Below are 16,799 nucleotides of genomic sequence, written 5' to 3' on the forward strand. Positions count from 1 at the left end.
GGCTTCTTCCTGTTCGAAACCCTCCACGTTGAAGCGGGATGGACTTGCCGCTAGGACCGATGAAACCTGACAAAGTTACAGAAACCATCTCAGTGCTTAAATCGTTCACCACAACGCAAAGCTCAAGTGACTTGTCAGGTCGCTCGACGTCTCTACGCCGACTGACTGTTTGGCTCCCACTTTTCAGCACAGCTATATACATTCTACAAAAGAACCACGCAACCTCGATCACGTACTAAATAAGTGGGGTTTCGATACATCGAGGCAAGACAACAACGGAAATGTCGAGTGAACAAGCTGCTGTACTGGCTCGTGTCCAGGGAGCCGCCATTGATGGCCGGCTCCGCGTACTCAGGATTCGGCAGAAACAATTCATCTCACTCCAGAAAGCGTTGATCCAGCACCGCATAGCACTGCTGGACGCCATACAAGATGATGAAGGCTACTCTGAACAGGAAGCTAAGCTCATATTTGGAAGCACCCTCATAGACCTGCGCAACCATTACGATGCGTTGGACTTTGAGTCTGAATTCAAGCAAGAATACGCCCTGGCCAAACAAGAGAGCAACGAAGCTAGGCGTGTGCCATTCGAAATCGCATATATCATCTCGAGCCCCTTTACAGTACTCTTCAGCATAGTATCTGCACTGTCCGCTGCGCTGGAAGCCGGTACGTGCGTTGTGCTAGAGGTATGTTACCACAACTTGGTCTAATTTCTCTTCAGCCTAACACCTATTGGCAGCTTGATCAAACGCATCGAAAAACCTCTGCACTATTACAACGAGTTCTCTCAAGTGCTCTCGACAGGGATGTGCTTGGCTTTGTTTCATCAAGGGCGCCTGCTGAGTTTCTTGCCCATTGCGTTATTGTTGACCAGGTCGGCAAAATGAGTGCCTCGTCATCACAACATCTTCTTGCGTCAGACATTCAGCGGAATGTTGCTGTAATTGATCGCACAGGTGATATGACGTTGGCTGCAAAGGAGATTGTCGCATCATGCACGGTTTTCGAAGGAGCTAGCCCTTACGCAGTTGATCTGGTATTCGTCAACGAATTCATGTCGGATGCATTCGTGCAAGCTCTTGGCCGGGAGATGGCAGGTAACGCAAAGGCGACTAGGCTAGGCAATGGCATGTCGTCGTCTTCAAAAGGCAGAGAGTTGGTCAACACCAGTGGGAAATACATAACCCAGGCGGAGGTCACGAGCGGTAAGGCACAGTTGATGTTAGGAACTTGTGAGCGAGGCGTCGTGAACATCCTAGACAGGTAAGTTGGAGCCACTGTTATTTCTGTCATCGTCAACTGACGACGTTCAACTTGCAGAAGCAGTACACTCATGACGAGCAAGCGGTTGGGGCTCGTAATTGCTATATGCAAAATGACCAGTCTCGATGATTTGATCGATGTCTTGAATGTTGTCCCCGCAGGCACGTCTCTCGTCGGCGCACTTTACGTTTTTAGCGGCGCGCGAGAGGCAAAATACCTGTCACAACACATCAAAAGCAACGTCAGCTACATTGATCATATACCTTCTCAACTGATCGGTAAGCATAGAATCCATCTGAACGTTCGTAGCCGACGTCTCCCTCTGGTCTTGCTAATTTCAACACTCAGTCGGTCCATTGGTTCCCTTTGGATACAGCACAAACCTGAAGTGCCGCTACACACGTGATATGTTTGAAACACCAAGCCCACAGGTTGTGGCGGGTGCTAAAACGCATCTGATATCCTCCATCCTCCACAAGGCGGACTTCATTGACAAGATTGCACAGAAGCCGTTAAGGCCCACGGGCCAAGCACCGTCAGGTGCATGGGGTTTTTTTGAACAAGGGATTATCCTGGGTGCATTAGTCTATCTTGTCCCTATCGTTAGTCTGACCACACTGGGTGCTGGGTACGCTGTATGGGGAGTGTATCAGGGTCTGAGTAGCTAGATATTGCAGTGCTGCACCAGCAATGGACGTCCAAGATCTCACATATCATATCTGCCAAATACTCCTTGCGTGACCTATCGCGGGACGTTAGGGACTCTTGTTCTATATTTTAGTTCCGCTACCACGAGCTCTCCGCGATGTGATAGACTACGAAAGCAGATCAGACGATCCTGGATCGTGATACGTAAGAACTACGATAAGTATCAAGCCCGTGCACTGGACCACAATATCTCCGCGACTTTGGCCAACTCTATCATCAAACGAGAGACGCTGCTGACGATTGCGTGCTGGGAGACCTCTCTTTGGCCGGATGTTCTCTTCAAGATCTTGACTCCAGCACGCATAGTCGCACTGGCATCCTCAATGAAACACGCTGATTTGTCGTCTGCCGGGAATGCCTTGCTTCCCCGTGCACGATCGCTTGAACGAATCGCTGGTATGCCTTCTGACGTTGCGATGAATTTTCGGACTGTGCGGAGATCATCTCGATCAAGCCATATAAGAGCACGGTGATCGACATCTTCTAGAGCCTCCAAAATAGGTTGATCGCGCCGCCGGCGGGCCCTTGACATAATCCCATAGACCCACAAAGTAACGCTTGCTTGGTATACCAAGTGAACGCATGTGCCTCGCAGACTGCGATTTGCCAGAGCATCAGCAGCCCTGTAGACCTGTCCAGCGTGCCAGATGGCCTGGCGTGCTTCTCGTGTCTGAGCCCATTCCTGGAGTGCAGGATAGACACGTCGAGCCTCCCCTTCGCCGTCTCTACCAGCAAACGCTTGCAGTCCCTGGAGGGGTACCAGTAGAACCATGCTCAGATACTCTAGTAAAAACGTCGCTTCCGTCGTAAATGTCGAGTTCTCTGCGGCCAATGAGTCCAACCTAACTCGGAGCGCATGCAAAGACTTGGTAAGGGCCTCTCGCCGCACTGAGATCATCAGACTAGGCGCGGTATGCATAACGTCTATTCCCCCTGAGTTGTCCCCCTGAGTTGTTTCGTACAACTGCAGAAGCTCCCAAACTGAGTTCCACAACCCGTAGAGTGTGTAATGACAAACTTGTTGGCTGAGGTCTGGCTGTGACCAGTGCCCTTCATCGATGGTAAGACGTACGGTATCCGCGAGTGTCAAGGGAATGTCTGGGATATGTTGAAGGTGGTTGTAGTATTCTGTTTTCCATTCTTCTGCTGTCGCGGCGAACCACAATGGATTTGGGTCAGGGAACGGAACCCGCATCTCCGCGTACGACATCAATGGATTTACATGGTTGTTCATAGACATCTCAGCGTCGAAGACAAAGGCTCGGTAGATGAGTCTGCTTGGAATCAGCTCTGCGAAGTATCGGCACCAGAGCAACAACACTACCTTTTTCTAGTCTCCTGTTCGATCCAATCTTTCCATTTTTGACTCAAAGCCTCGCTCTCATCGCTCGGCTCAGGACGAATACGTCGATATTGGTCTCGTCGCAACCAGCGAGCGCGTCTTATGATCTAGAGAGGACCCGTAAGCCTCTATATCATCTGAGGTACAAGCAACGTTCTGAGACTCACCGTAATGGGTTGCTGATAATTGCTCTCTCCGATCTCCATTTGTCGCTTGTTACCGCTCCATGTAGAGAGCTCGGCTTGTGTCACTGCGAAGTTTCAGTATCCAATCTCAGCGTTTGTTACTTGCGATACCTACGCCAGGCCTGGAGCAGCTGAGGGTCTCTTGATGTGGTATTGTCCATGGTCCACTACCATAGAAATCAGTCAGGTTTCCCGACGGCAGTCGATTCGACCATGATGCAAAGATTTTTACTGACACATTCGACCACAGCGTATCGTAATATGTCGGGCATGACGTATCCAAAGCGCTGCACAGCTTCACGCGGAGTGAAACATGCTCCCACACCGACCATAGCTGCCAACAGCTCTACTCTCACTTTGTCCAGTCGAAGTGACGGTATGTGGAACCAAGGTACTGTTTCAAGTCGTTGGGAAGCCAGGAATTGGAGTACCATCTGATCTAAGAATGACTCAGAAGGGAAACTTGGGGCGATACGGATCCATTGCTCCTTCACACAATGATGCAGGAGCAGCGATAGCAAGCGGTCGCGATCTTCGGATTTCACCATGGGACTTATTTGTGTTCGTACAGCGCCACTGATGGTATCATTCCAAGAGATGCCGGAGGGAAGGATTAGGTTGGTCGTTTCTGCGGAGGTGCTGTCTCCGCGGGTTGGTCCCCAATCCCACCCGGAGACTCTGAAAGCCTGAGTTGCTGCAGCAGACGCAATGTGAAGAGGTAGGCCGCTGTCTTCATTGTCGTTTACTTCAGTCGATCGGCCCTCAAGTTCTTCGAAATCGAACGGCTGGAGATCAAGTAAAGGAATATCAGCAATATCCAGAAAATCCTCATTGGAGCCCATGAAGGTGTCCCAAAAGGTACTGGCCGCCTGATCCATGCCCTCCAAAAAGATTGGCGACGTCACGCTGGAGTCAAGAAGGTCTTTCAGAACCTCGCTGTAGTTGCGAGCTACCTCATCCGGCCAAAAGTTCGCTTGCTCGATCGCAGGGCAGTCCCCAGTTGAAAGTGAGATTTCGTCATGATGGGGATTCTGGAATTCGCTCTGGTGTCCCAATAATTTGCCTGTAGTTGTCGCTAAAGCTGTTGGAGGGCTGTCCCTCGAACTGGTACCGCGAGGTACCTCGGCTGACTCAAGCATAGCTGCAGTAGGCGGAGATAACTCCTCGACTGACGTTGACGGAACCGAAGTGATTGTTGCGTTCGCTATTATCGTCTGGGGCTCGTGTTCGCTCATCGGGATATCGGCCGTGTGAGAATCCTGTGATGAAGGCCTCCGTTCGGCAGTCGTTGCCGACTCATACTCACACATCATCTTCCTACGCACACAGCGTTGGCATGGTTTACCGTCACTGCACTTCAGTTTCGAAGCCGCGCAAGCCTTACAGGCTTGATTAACTCTTCGCCCTGCACGTGAATGGGGTTCGCACACCCTCGGCCGAGACGGTTCAAGAGCGTGCTGTGCCCTGTGGCGCTTCACAAGATCTCTGTGGGTGGCCATTAGTTTGACTTGGTGACTCAGGGGTAGGACATACGTTCGTGCAAATCTTTTACCGCAGGTATTGCATTGGTAAGGTTTTTCGTGCGTGTCTACGGTCTATCAGCATCTTATATTTCGAGGTATTGGGACCGTAGCGTACGCCTGCGGACATGGCGGCCAAGATGGTCGATCCGGGAGAAGATTTGCCGACAGTATGAGCACTGAAACGGAGCAGTAATCGTCGCTTCTGCGATTTGCGCGATGTTCTGTTCGGACATTGTGCGCAAAGTAAGTTGGGAAAGCGGTCACAGAGGGCTGTCAAAAGAGGCCGTGAGACACCAGCGTAGCAATTAAGCCCCTATTGGAGTAGCGGAAAGTGGGGTTTCGCATAGCCTGTAGCACGTTCATTACATAAACCCCGACAGATCAGACCTCGGCTCTACTATGATGCACGAGCTACGTTCTTGAACCGCTGCGACTCTTACTTAGATAACATCTTGTATTGACATTGACATTATAAGTATCCTTAATAACATAAGCAACGGCTAGAGAGACTTTCGATGTAATAGAGATAACTATATATCTTTACCAGCATCCAATTTGGCCAGGCAATCCCTGACTCCATCATACGTAAAGTTGTAATGCTGGTTCTTCCACATCATCTCTGGATTCTTTGCATCGTGTACGCTGCGAGTGATCGCCTGTAATTTTGTAGCACGAATTCGGCGCACCCGATCGAAATCTCGCAGCACAGACTTTACAGTATCACGGGTCACAGGCTCATCCACAAAAAGAACCATGGCTTCACCATCTTCAATTGCCTGTGATGCTCCTTGCCCCTGATGCGGTGTCATTGCGTGAGCCGCATCTCCAATGAGTAAGGTTCGGCCCTTGAAGTAGTTTGGTAGAGGGTCGTTATCTCTCAGCTGCCACAATTTAATGTTCTCTGCTTGCCTAGAAGGTGTCATGATGTTGAAGCTATAGAAGTTGTATCGATTGTAGAATCTGACTTACTCAAGGATTGGCCGCAAGTGAAAATCGCCGAAGACTCTTAGTAGGTCTTCTCTGGTTCCGGGCGCGGACCACGAGTCTGATATCGGCACGTTGATGAGCGGATCTGGCGCAATGCAGCCAACGTTCAATAGCTCCAGGTTTCGACATGGGTAGGTAACGACAGAGCGTCCGCTCCCGTCTGAAGCGATACTGATGTTGAGTTCAGTCCCACTAGTGGGATCTCCCAGTAGCACATCTGGTGAGACTTGGTTGACTACGTTACGCGGAAGGATAAATCTAAACATGGATGCTCCCGAAGCAATAGGCTGCCCAGCCTCTGGAACAACAAGTGGCCTGATGGTTGATTTGATGCCGTCTGCGCCTGAGTTATATGAGCGTATGATAGTGCAACTGGGATCAAGATAGTCCTACCAATGACCAGGTCCGCTGAAATGATTGTACCATCCGCAAGACTCACATCGCCACTCTCAATGTCCACTTTGACAACATCGACACGCCAGAAGATCTTCACCGGCTGACCAACTAGTCCGAGGTCCTCGGATGAAGTCGTTGCAAGCCTGAGCAGTTCGTTCCATAGGTCAAGTCGATGTACGACGTGCCAGTCGCTCCCGAAAAGCTCCTTGATTCCAGACACATCCTGCTCTTGCACAAGTGCACCCTTATGGTCCAAGGTTCGGACCTTGCTGAGTGAGAGCGCGCCGCATTTCTGAGGATTCCAACCGTATTTGTAAAGGCATTTGGTCGCATTTGGTCCAGGTGTGACAGCGGCACCTACTTCGTTGCCACCACTGCTCTTCTCTAGAACGGTTACGTTGTGCTTTTCGCGTAGAACCCTCGCAGCGAACAGCCCCGCAATACCGCCACCAATGATAGTGATGTTCAAAGGAGGAGCTGGCGGCATATTGATGCCGAGATAGCGCAACGCAAATGAGGAGAACCCAAAAAACAATTGGTGATACAGAAAGTAGCGTCTGCAGCGTGGGCAATCTGTACCTATATTAATCTACATGTCATCATCAAAGCTTTTAGCAAGACCTCGGACCAATATTGTTGCTTAGACAAAGTGCCGATAGAAACTGCTAGTAGGCGGAGCAGAGATGTAGGTAACGTGAGTTCCCGACAGGCGCCCGCATCGGCTGGTCCATGCCGAACCCCACACCCGCGCTTAACCGCAATGAAGCCCATCAACTATTATCCGTTGGAGGGCCTGGAGATTCTGCATCCGCGTCCCGTCTTGTTCATTGCAGGCACTCAAGCGCACTCACGCGAGTTCGCCGAGGATGCCTACTATCTGGCAGCTCATCCTAAGGAATTGTTCTGGATTGAGAGAGCGGGTCACGTTGACCTGTACGATCGGACCGAGCTGATCCCGTTCGAAAAGCTCACCAGCTTCTTCCACTCAAGCCTTGACGCGGCCAACGCCACTACCAGCGTCACTGCCATTCCCCACCGTTAGAACAGTGTTTCTCAGACTTCAACGTCGTATCAGGCAATTTATTGGTCAGCATAGATAGTGCGCCAGGCTCAAAAAGAGCATCATCGCAGGCCAAGGGACCTAACACTTCCCCTTGGTCTCTCCCCGGTAGGCAGTGCCAAAATCAATATCTTTGCCGAAAATTCATCAAGCCCACTATGAACCCTTGATTCAGTCTCTGCACTACAAGATAAGCCATGACTGAAATTTACTGTGACTCTATAGAAACTTCTGCCACATGGGTCTTGAACGAATATCTACGCCGAACCTAGTACCTGAAGCAGTCTGGCTATCGATGTCTTGTGCTCCATTTTAACTCCCTGCACAATGATATCTTTGCATATTTTGTCGGCTCATCCCAGCTCTTATAAAGCTGCTTGACATGATGATTTGGAAAGCCAGGTGAGCCGCCTTTGCTAATTGAAACCACCGGCTAGCCCACTCCAAAGCGCGTTGGCATATACTTGTGCAGCCTATGGGTCACAGATCGGACGTATGCGTTATAGACGTGCCGTAAGCGGAGCTTGTGATACAGATTCTCTTGGTTCCTAGGGATGAGCACTGTATCTTGAACGGTAGCCTAAGTCCTCAAAGTAAACACCAAGGCGACAAAGGGTAACAATGAGTGGTAAAGAGGGTAAGATCGAGCTCGAAGACCAGTCTTAGATTCCAAAGAAAAACTTGATTAACGAGGTTCAACACAAACCTCGAGGGTTGCGCTCCTACTTGCTACGTATTTCAAGAGTCTCATGTCTCAGAATCTCATAGGACAGAAGTCTCTTGAGACTGTCGGACCTGTCAGACAAGGATTGAGTCTCATTGGTCCTTCTTATAATTCCAATTTCATTGCTTGAGGGGGTACCATATGGAAATGTTTGTGCGCTACCTCACAGGTTTTCAGCATCCCTTTCATAAGGGTCGCCAGGAAGTTTGGTAAAATTTTTGAGCATTTTAATCAAAGCTCTTCCTGAATGCCAAAGCGCTCATAGAAGGGTGGATACCATTGGCCTCCTGGATCCCAGGCGCACACTCTAAGCACTGGAAGGCTTCGCCTGGTATCCTGCTTGAAAGACTCAACGGCTTCTTGTTTAACGCGACCACTGCCATGTGGACCTGCTTGCAAGTCCAGAATCACACACGTTGCTTCAATGCACTAGAAAATATGCTCGTCTACTTCACGAGAAGTATAAAATCAGTCTATGTACATTTAAACTGCGGAGGGCAGTCTCTTGGCAAAACGTCTTGGTCCAACAGTACGCTCTAGAATAACATTCGTGCGTCATCCCCAGCAAAGTCTTTAAGTACTGCATCGTGTCTCTGTTCTCGTGATGGTAGACTCCATTCCTGTCCAGCAGTGTCGACAGTATTTATGCGTAGTGTCTGTAAGCACCTTGCATTAGCGCCGATAACGCACTGGTCTCAAACAGACTGTAGTAGCGCCGGCTTGATGTTGAGTTTGGCGTTGGAACAAGGAATGCTATCGCGCTGAGACGTCATCCTAAGATAACACCGGTTTTTCCGAACGTCTGGCTAAAGCGTCTGTGCACCGGACAGTGGTTTGAGTAACCCCACTTCAGGCATGACTGACGTCACATTTGCAAGCATCTTAACATCTTGATTACAAAGCCACATGTGGATGGAACGGGCTTTGATCTCACATGGAACCTGCAACATAAAGGCGTCAGATACTCGACTGCCAAATCCGCATAGCCATCATCATGTGTCCACACACGGTTCTTCTGACAGGAGCTACAGGGTTCATGTAATGTCCCACGTCAAGCGCACAACTGAAGCCGATCAGCTGATCCAGAACTAATGTGGAAAGCAGTGGAGGCTCCGTCCTGACCATGTTAATGACCTCCATCGATCATAACATCAAAAACCTTCTCATCACCACTCTCGTGCGTCATCAAGACCAAGCAGATCTTCTCGCAGACCGTGGCATCAGAGCGGAGCTTTTTGAAGGTCTGGACGACACTGAACGGCTTAGACATCTCGCATCAGACTACGATATCGTGTTCCATTGCGCCACGGGTTTGCATACTCCCTCCGCGGAAGCATTAGTTTTAGGTTTAGGTGATTCGATGAAGAGAAGTGGTAATCAGGCGTACTACATTCACGTAAGTACTCTTACAAAGCAAAATGTGCACTCTGCAGAAGCTCTAGCAGGATGAAAACTGACCATCACATCATCCTTCAGACCACTGGCACATCAAACCTAGCTTACAGCTCGCTTTCTAATCCGGAAGCTTCCATTCGTGACTTCTCGGACGTCGACGATGATATTTACGAAGAGGAAGTTCGCCTATCCAGCGATCAATTCTACCCGCAGCGGCAGACGGACCTTGTGGTCCTTCAGGCGGCCGAGAAGACTGGCGTTAAGGCGTATCTTATGATGCCCCCGACCGTGTATGGCAGAGGACTTGGAATGTTCAACAAAGAATCGATTCAACTCCCATTCACTGTCCGACATGCGATCCACTCCGGGTATCCGGAGTACCTTGGAGATGGCTCAGGAACCGTGGGATATGTCCATATTGCTGACCTTGCAAGTCTCTACGAAGTACTCCTTAGCAAGATTCTGGCTGGTACCGATGTACCCCATGGAAGGAAGGGCTACTTCTTCAGCAATACAGGAGCCTTCACTTGGAAGGAAGTGAATGAAAGGCTTGGAGAAATTGGTCACCGCCTTGGCATCTTGAGATCTCCTAAGCCTGTACCTATCACCTTAAGCAAAGCCCTCGAACAGTGGGGTTTTACTGAGGGTAACCAACTTCTTCTTGAAATAAATCATGCTGGCAGGTGGGTATTCATGGTCCATAGTGTGAGCTACCCGAAACTAATATGTGGGTGGATTTTTAGGTCCAAGACCACCCCAAAGAACGCATATCATTTGGGTTGGAAGCCTGAGAAGACTGCTGCGGACTGGGACGCGCAGCTTGAGGAAACTTGGAGGGCTGTGGCGAATAGAGTTGGTAGCTAGTTCCAGAGGCCTAATGATACTGCCCTGGATTTTGAAAAAGTTCATTGATAACGAATTGTTACTTTGTGTCGCAGGCCATGTGTAGTTGTTGATCTGAACTCTATTACAAGTTGTGCCGTGCAATTGACCTGAATATAAGCCGAGCTATGATGCAAGAACAATAGAACAACGTAACATTTTTCTAAACATCACACATCTACAATCAACGCACCCAATCATGCGACGATTGTTGACACAAAGCTCGTTTGAGAACACACACGAGACTCTGAGCCAAAAGTGAATCGTCCACTTCTTCCTCAGATTTTCGTGGTCACTCTGTCGCTTGAGAACGTCAACTACGATGGTCCACAATTGCGCATGCGTCGGCGCATAATCAAGGGCCTCTTACTGGAGAACCCATGTATTTGGGTATCCTTCTTGAACAATTACAAGCCATAGCCCACTGTCGCGAGCGTGTTGATGAGGTAGGGCACCATTGGAGGGCAGCGGAGAGTGTCGCATTGGACCCCGTGCCGGGTGGCAGCAGTGGTCACAGCAACCCCAGATTCGAGATCTGCGATCGCATTCTGGACGTCTTCTTCAGAGTATCTAGTCGCTCGAAAATAGAGACATTGATGTGAAAGGGTATCTGGAAGTCAACGAAGTGTTGGTGTTTGGTCGTGGTGCAGGGTGGGGAGCGAAGCTGCGAGGTTGTCGGGGTGGCGCAATCTAGAGCACCCAACTTCATAGAATCAGTTCTATCATTGTGCCCGGGTGAAGCTTGTAGATTTCCGGTGCAGTGATTTGTCAACGTCACTGCTTGGATCCCGATACGAGTTCACCAATAATCGTGCGTTACATACCCATGTAGTATACTTTACGATTCAGACCCTCAATCCAAATAACGCTCAGCTGACAGAGAGTGCTTCGATCTGATCAATAATCCTAGTTGAAAGTAGGGCGTGATTTACTTCAAAACAAGACTATGTTCTCGTGTCCTTGTATGATTGGCCATGGAATGCTCTCAGCAGTCTGCATTGGGATGTGTTGGCAACTCTTGGCTCGGCGTCTACGACCGAAGAGTACGTGAACTGATCGAGCGACGCATCGGCTGCACTAGCCAAATGCTTGGGTCATTACAGGCTGCAGTGCGGGTTCATCACTATTGGCACGAGGAGATTGTTCTCTGCGCTAGGGGCGATGTATTGAGCGAAAGACGGAGACACTGCTGAATGATGTAAATCCGTGAAGTCATGGGAGCTTTTCGACTAGTTTGAAAAAGACCAACTACATCTCGAGTGTCTACGGGCAGATAGTAGAAGGGCAAATGCTCAGGCGAAGCAGTACTGTCTTACTGTCTCCAGTCAAACTATACCGGAAAAAGAAACTTCGATGACGAGATACTGCGATCTAGTATCTCGAGTGATTTATGCAGACTCTGACTGTGAACTGCTGACAGATGTCGAATGCATACTGGCAACAAGACAAGCTTAATTTTCGTTCGGAAGGAAATGAACGACTGCCGCTTCTTTTCCCCTTGGTCATTTCCTTGTAAGGGGTGCAACCTTGCTTGATGGCTCCCGTAACTCAAGTCCAGTCGTAGGCCAACCGCTGTTGTGACTATGAATTGTGTTAACAACCTTGTCCTGCTTGGGCCTGGATATTGACTCGGCTATAATGCGAGAAACCCAGCAACTACACACCCTTTTTGATATCACACATCCGAAAATTAGACTTTTATACTCCAATAGACTCATCACTTGCATTACTTACAAATACATGCACACCAGGCTCTGCTCACGTATCGTGCTTGCACGAGGTTCCACCTGCGTTGTTCAACCGACAGCCGAAAATGATACGCTTTCATAGCTAATTCTGACACTTCGACCCCCAAAACAAACATTGTACTTAGTCAAATGCCCGTAACTTCTATGCACCGTGATTACTGAAGATTTTCCGACCGAACATGATTAATAACCAACTTCCTCCACCTAGGCAGAGTGCTATTAAAACGTGTCTCGCAGTCTGGTCTTGAATTGTTCACACTTCCGTAGACTGCACCGGCCAAACAATGGCGACACAAATCACGCCCACTATTTCCATTCCCCCAGCCAAGCCCCATGGGTTGTCGGATGTCACGGCTGCAGAACGTAGCTCGGCAATCGATTTCGTAAACCGGAACAATTTCATCATGGAGCAATTTCAGATCGATGAACTTCTTTCTCAAGGCACGGAGGACGTCACCTTGAGGCACTGGCACGGAACAATCAATGGCACTGATGAGATGAGAAACTTTTTCAGTACGACCTACCCGTACATTATCCCGGGAGTCAGTCGCCACGCTACCAATCACATTGTTGACCGCGACGAAGAGACAGGTGGCGTCTCTGTTCGATATCATCAGCAGTGCATACGTTATGCCTGGCCGAACGTTTTCAAGAGCCAGCTTAAAGGGAAGGATTCTTCTTTCATCGAGGTGGACGGGGGCTTGCCCCAGACTTGGATATACAACATCATGTATGATCGGCTAGTTATGACAAAGACGGGATGGAAGCTTAGAGAGAGAGTCCTTGGACCGGCTGTTGTAAATCCTCGCATGGACCCAAAGAACGAGCCCAAGCCATAATCTGCTCAAGAGCTACATACCACATCAATTTAGCCCTTAATCTATTCTCTTAATCGCTCATTTGATCGCTTCTCGCTTGCTGATGTTATTGGGATACGAAATCTGCGCGACATCACTTAGGGAGATAGTGATAAGAGGGAAATAGCAGGCCTTGAGAGATTGATCCTTTAAGGGATGAAATGGGGCGGCGCAGATTAACGTCAGCACCACGTTGGCTCTCTGCCAAGCTTGTCTACTGGGGACAGCTGCAGGTCTGCGACTGAAACCGTGTAGGAATTACTAACCAACGAACCAATTAATAATCCTCGGCGCGCATTTATGCACTATCGTCTGCAGACCGCTCTAATAGGTCAGGCTGTCAGCAGTGTGCATAACCCCGACATTCGACCGCTAAGCTCTGTAGGTTGTATGTTGTTGTCTTGTTACGGGGTTTTCCCTCGAGGGCTGCCTTAGTCTCTCTCTAGGTATACCCTAGGCTAAGGCTAAGCGCATAGAGCCCCTATATAGACTCTTTTAATTTTAAGGTCTTATACCTTAAGAATTTATCTTATGTTATATTAAATAATACCTGATTTTACTTATATTAGTACTTATAAAATCTTTGTTTAATTACTTACTCCGTTCAACGTAGCTTGGCAGGCACATAGCGGCAAGTCCGTAAGTGATTGTCTGAACTGGAAACAGGTACTGCAGTGCAACAAGGTGTAATGACTTTCTTGCTAGCGACAAACGTGACGTAGTCTAGAGCGATCGGCTCATGTTCCTGTAGGGTTCAGACAGCAGGTTTGGCAAGATGGCCACTGACATTAAATACATTCTGGCTAGCAATAGTCGCTGGTGTTGACAGAATCAAAGTTGCCGCCATCTCTAGGCTTCGAGCACGACCATTAAGGAAAGGCGAAACTGTCTGCTTGTTAAGGGATGGTCTCACCGTGCATCGTGCTTTCAGAGAGGTACTTGATGGGTTTGGTAGCCTGCGCTAGATCTAATCAATTAAATTAAGCGGTTGCACCGCACCAGTCTACAAAGGGGAAGGGACAGCATGTGTGACGCGTTACATCTAACTACGCCATTTTGGGGCAGGGTGCACGGTTGACTAACCAGGAAGTATTGGGGGTTGCTACCACGGAGAATCACATACTAGGTTGTTGAGGACTTGATTGTTCTATATCAGTAGAATACTCGCCTTGGTCTTGCGATGGTCTGAAGACGGAGAGCAGAACTGCACTGTCTTGACTGTTTAAGGCCCAAACCGTCACAGATCTCAATGTTTCATGTTGTACTGAATGCTCTAACCGAATTAGACTAAGATCAAGTTACTTGTATGTATTCATAGCTGGACTGGTCCGATCATCTAGACCAGTCCGACCATGGTCTCGAAAAATCGCCGGACCAGGCCAAGACCAAGTCAGACCAGACCATTCCGATAACTGAGACAGGCCATTAACGTCTGGTCTGGGACTTGTGAATACCTGGATGGAACCAGGATTCCCTGCTCTGCAAATGTGTGTCGCATGGCTTTGCAGGTACAGTATATAGCCAGGTACGTTAGTAGAGATTGCAATGCCGTGTTATTTTTCTATAGTGCCAAGGATTTGGAAAGAGACCGCACAGCCACAGCATACGCAACTACTGTACACGTAATTGAGTGCCAAGAAGCTTCCGATGATTAGAAGCAGTGAGACAATATGATCTCCCTGAGTTCTTTTGCAACGCTGCTTCAGCTATAAAGCGAGCAAGAAGTCCCGCTTGAAGAAGGCATCACTACCACCAGTTTATCACAGCGAACCTGCTCCAGAAATCCCCGACGAATAACCCACAACAAATCACCAAATCATCGATCATGGCTAGCCGCAGTCTAGCTGCCCTCGGAGCCATTGTGGCAACCAACGCAATGACTTCGATAGCTCAGAACATGTCTTTTGGTGCCGCCAACTTTTACGTTAGCGACAACGTCACGGTCGCGCCTATCACCTTTCCAAACCAGTTCCGAGAAATGGTTGCGGGCAATCTGTTTGTCCCTAAAGACTTTGATTCTACCACCAAAGCATCAGCTATCGTTGTTGGTCCTCCTTTTGGTGCAGCCAAGGAGCAGAGCGCGAACCTCTACGCTACAAAATTGGCTGAGCAAGGCTTTATTACAATATCCATAGATCCTGGATATTGGGGCCCAGTTGACGGCCAGCCAAGGAACTCTGTACTACCGGACATGTTTGCGGAATCCTTCAGCGGGGCCGTGGACTACCTCACGCTACAAGACTATGTTGACCACGAACGAATTGGTGTCCTTGGTATATGTGGTAGCGGTTCATGGGCAGTAAGCGCGACCAAGCTCGATACTCGCATCAAGGCCCTTGCTACTGTCAGCATGTACGACATGGGCGCTGCCTCTCGCGATGGGATGGAAAACGCAATCGGGTTGGAACAACGTCAGGCAATGATTGAGGGGGATACACGATGGAGACAGTCTAGAGTGGATAATCCTGAGACGGCTTTTGCTGCTGGCTTTGGTCGTCCGCCACTGAACGAGAACTCTACAGATGTCGACAGGGAATTCTTTGACTTCTACCAAACTCCACGCGCCGAGTATCCGCCTGTGGGCTCAACCCTGAACCTCACGCGCCCAGCTCTCTCAATGAACCGCTTCATGAACTACTGGCCCCTGAGTGGTTTGGATGTTGTCCAGGGTCGTCCAGTCATGTTTGTTGCAGGTACCCAGGCACACTCTCGCGAGTTTTCTGTCGACGCATACAACCTGGCAGCCCACCCGAAAGAATTAGTTTGGGTACAAGACGCCGGCCACGTGGATCTATACGACCGTACAGAGCTTATTCCCTTCCATACGCTCGCCACCTTCTTTCAGAACGGCCTCAGTGCGGCCAACGTTACCGTAGCTCATCGTCGCTAGATCTCTGTGACCATGTCTCACAGCCACAAGGTTGAGTCATAGGCAAGTTAGCGATTGGGGGCCGGCCAGTTGATGCTCTGTCGGCACACCAACTACGATTACGTGCCTTGGGTCGTATATTTTCTCTTCGCGAATTCTTCATCATTCCTTAAAAATTTGTTTCAATACAAATCTATGCCTCCATCTTAGTGCCTATTCAAATACTCCTCGCAACTTTAATCTTGCTTACCCCTTGTCGGACCAACAGTCGCCCAAGATATTTCCCTGCACTCGATATTAAACGCCTCACTAAAGCATTCTCATCTTAACTCGCAACAATGCAGTCTAAGCGCATTACTAGGGGAAGCAGATAGCCCTGCAATTAGCCCGCTAGCTCTCTAGAGCGCAACACTCGATTAGGTAGATCCTAGCACTAGGAGCATCTAGTCGAGGACTAGATAGAGCGTTTAGTTTTCAACGTGTATTACCTTCTCCTACTAATAGTAGAAAGCAATTCTTTAGTAGTTGTTATACTATATAGTCTATAAGCCTATTACTATAGCTAATCCCTTCTTAATAAAATATTCTTACTAGCAACTCTACTCTACCTAACCTTACTCTTCTTTAGAATCTCTACCTTAAACAAATTATTAATTAATAAAAATAATATACTATTATACCTCTTTACTACTAAAAAATTTACTATAATAGGTAGATACTCTATATATCCTATTATTATTAAGTTATATAGTATCTTACTAATAGGTATAATATTATCTAGTACCTTAGCTATAATTAAAATATAACTATTACTAAACCTAAAAGGCACGCTAGGCTCTTAATAGTATATATTACTA

At 48.6% G+C, this 16,799-nt stretch overlaps 6 protein-coding genes across 6 annotated transcripts; 4 read left to right on the forward strand and 2 right to left on the reverse strand.

Annotated features, from left to right (window-relative positions):
- Positions 1-281: 281 nt before the first annotated feature.
- Positions 282-1,934, forward strand: C7974DRAFT_416378 (Aldehyde/histidinol dehydrogenase; the record flags this gene model as incomplete). Its single annotated transcript, XM_046143976.1, has 4 exons — positions 282-689; positions 743-1,266; positions 1,324-1,544; positions 1,615-1,934. 4 exons carry the CDS (start codon positions 282-284, stop codon positions 1,932-1,934), a joined length of 1,473 nt encoding a protein of 490 aa, XP_045994343.1.
- Positions 1,935-2,064: 130 nt separating this feature from the next.
- C7974DRAFT_342198 (uncharacterized protein) lies at positions 2,065-5,272 on the reverse strand. The gene is made up of 7 exons (XM_046139292.1): positions 5,140-5,272; positions 5,035-5,089; positions 3,738-4,986; positions 3,617-3,668; positions 3,484-3,566; positions 3,299-3,423; positions 2,065-3,248 (listed from the first exon to the last, which is right to left on the reverse strand). Exons 1-7 carry the CDS (start codon positions 5,255-5,257, stop codon positions 2,138-2,140), a joined length of 2,793 nt encoding a protein of 930 aa, XP_045994344.1. The 5' UTR covers positions 5,258-5,272; the 3' UTR covers positions 2,065-2,137.
- Positions 5,273-5,486: 214 nt separating this feature from the next.
- On the reverse strand, positions 5,487-7,077 carry C7974DRAFT_401415 (uncharacterized protein). Its single transcript, XM_046142598.1, has 3 exons — positions 6,405-7,077; positions 5,994-6,354; positions 5,487-5,933 (listed from the first exon to the last, which is right to left on the reverse strand). Exons 1-3 carry the CDS (start codon positions 6,892-6,894, stop codon positions 5,555-5,557), a joined length of 1,230 nt encoding a protein of 409 aa, XP_045994345.1. The 5' UTR covers positions 6,895-7,077; the 3' UTR covers positions 5,487-5,554.
- A 2,108-nt stretch (positions 7,078-9,185) lies between these two features.
- On the forward strand, positions 9,186-10,450 carry C7974DRAFT_318153 (NAD dependent epimerase/dehydratase; the record flags this gene model as incomplete). The annotated part of the gene is made up of 3 exons (XM_046138639.1): positions 9,186-9,229; positions 9,296-9,587; positions 9,668-10,450. The coding sequence occupies 3 exons, from the start codon at positions 9,186-9,188 to the stop codon at positions 10,448-10,450; spliced, it is 1,119 nt and encodes a 372-aa protein (XP_045994346.1).
- A 1,918-nt stretch (positions 10,451-12,368) lies between these two features.
- C7974DRAFT_401424 (uncharacterized protein) lies at positions 12,369-13,219 on the forward strand. The gene has a single exon (XM_046142599.1). It carries the CDS (start codon positions 12,501-12,503, stop codon positions 13,053-13,055), a length of 555 nt encoding a protein of 184 aa, XP_045994347.1. The 5' UTR covers positions 12,369-12,500; the 3' UTR covers positions 13,056-13,219.
- A 1,584-nt stretch (positions 13,220-14,803) lies between these two features.
- On the forward strand, positions 14,804-16,319 carry C7974DRAFT_401425 (hydrolase of the alpha/beta superfamily). Its single transcript, XM_046142600.1, has one exon. It carries the CDS (start codon positions 14,899-14,901, stop codon positions 15,961-15,963), a length of 1,065 nt encoding a protein of 354 aa, XP_045994348.1. The 5' UTR covers positions 14,804-14,898; the 3' UTR covers positions 15,964-16,319.
- The last annotated feature ends 480 nt before the right edge of the window (positions 16,320-16,799 follow it).

Source organism: Boeremia exigua (assembly GCF_020726555.1).
Source record: "Boeremia exigua strain MPI-SDFR-AT-0100 chromosome Unknown C7974scaffold_10, whole genome shotgun sequence".
Classification (NCBI taxonomy): Eukaryota; Fungi; Ascomycota; class Dothideomycetes; order Pleosporales; family Didymellaceae; genus Boeremia; species Boeremia exigua.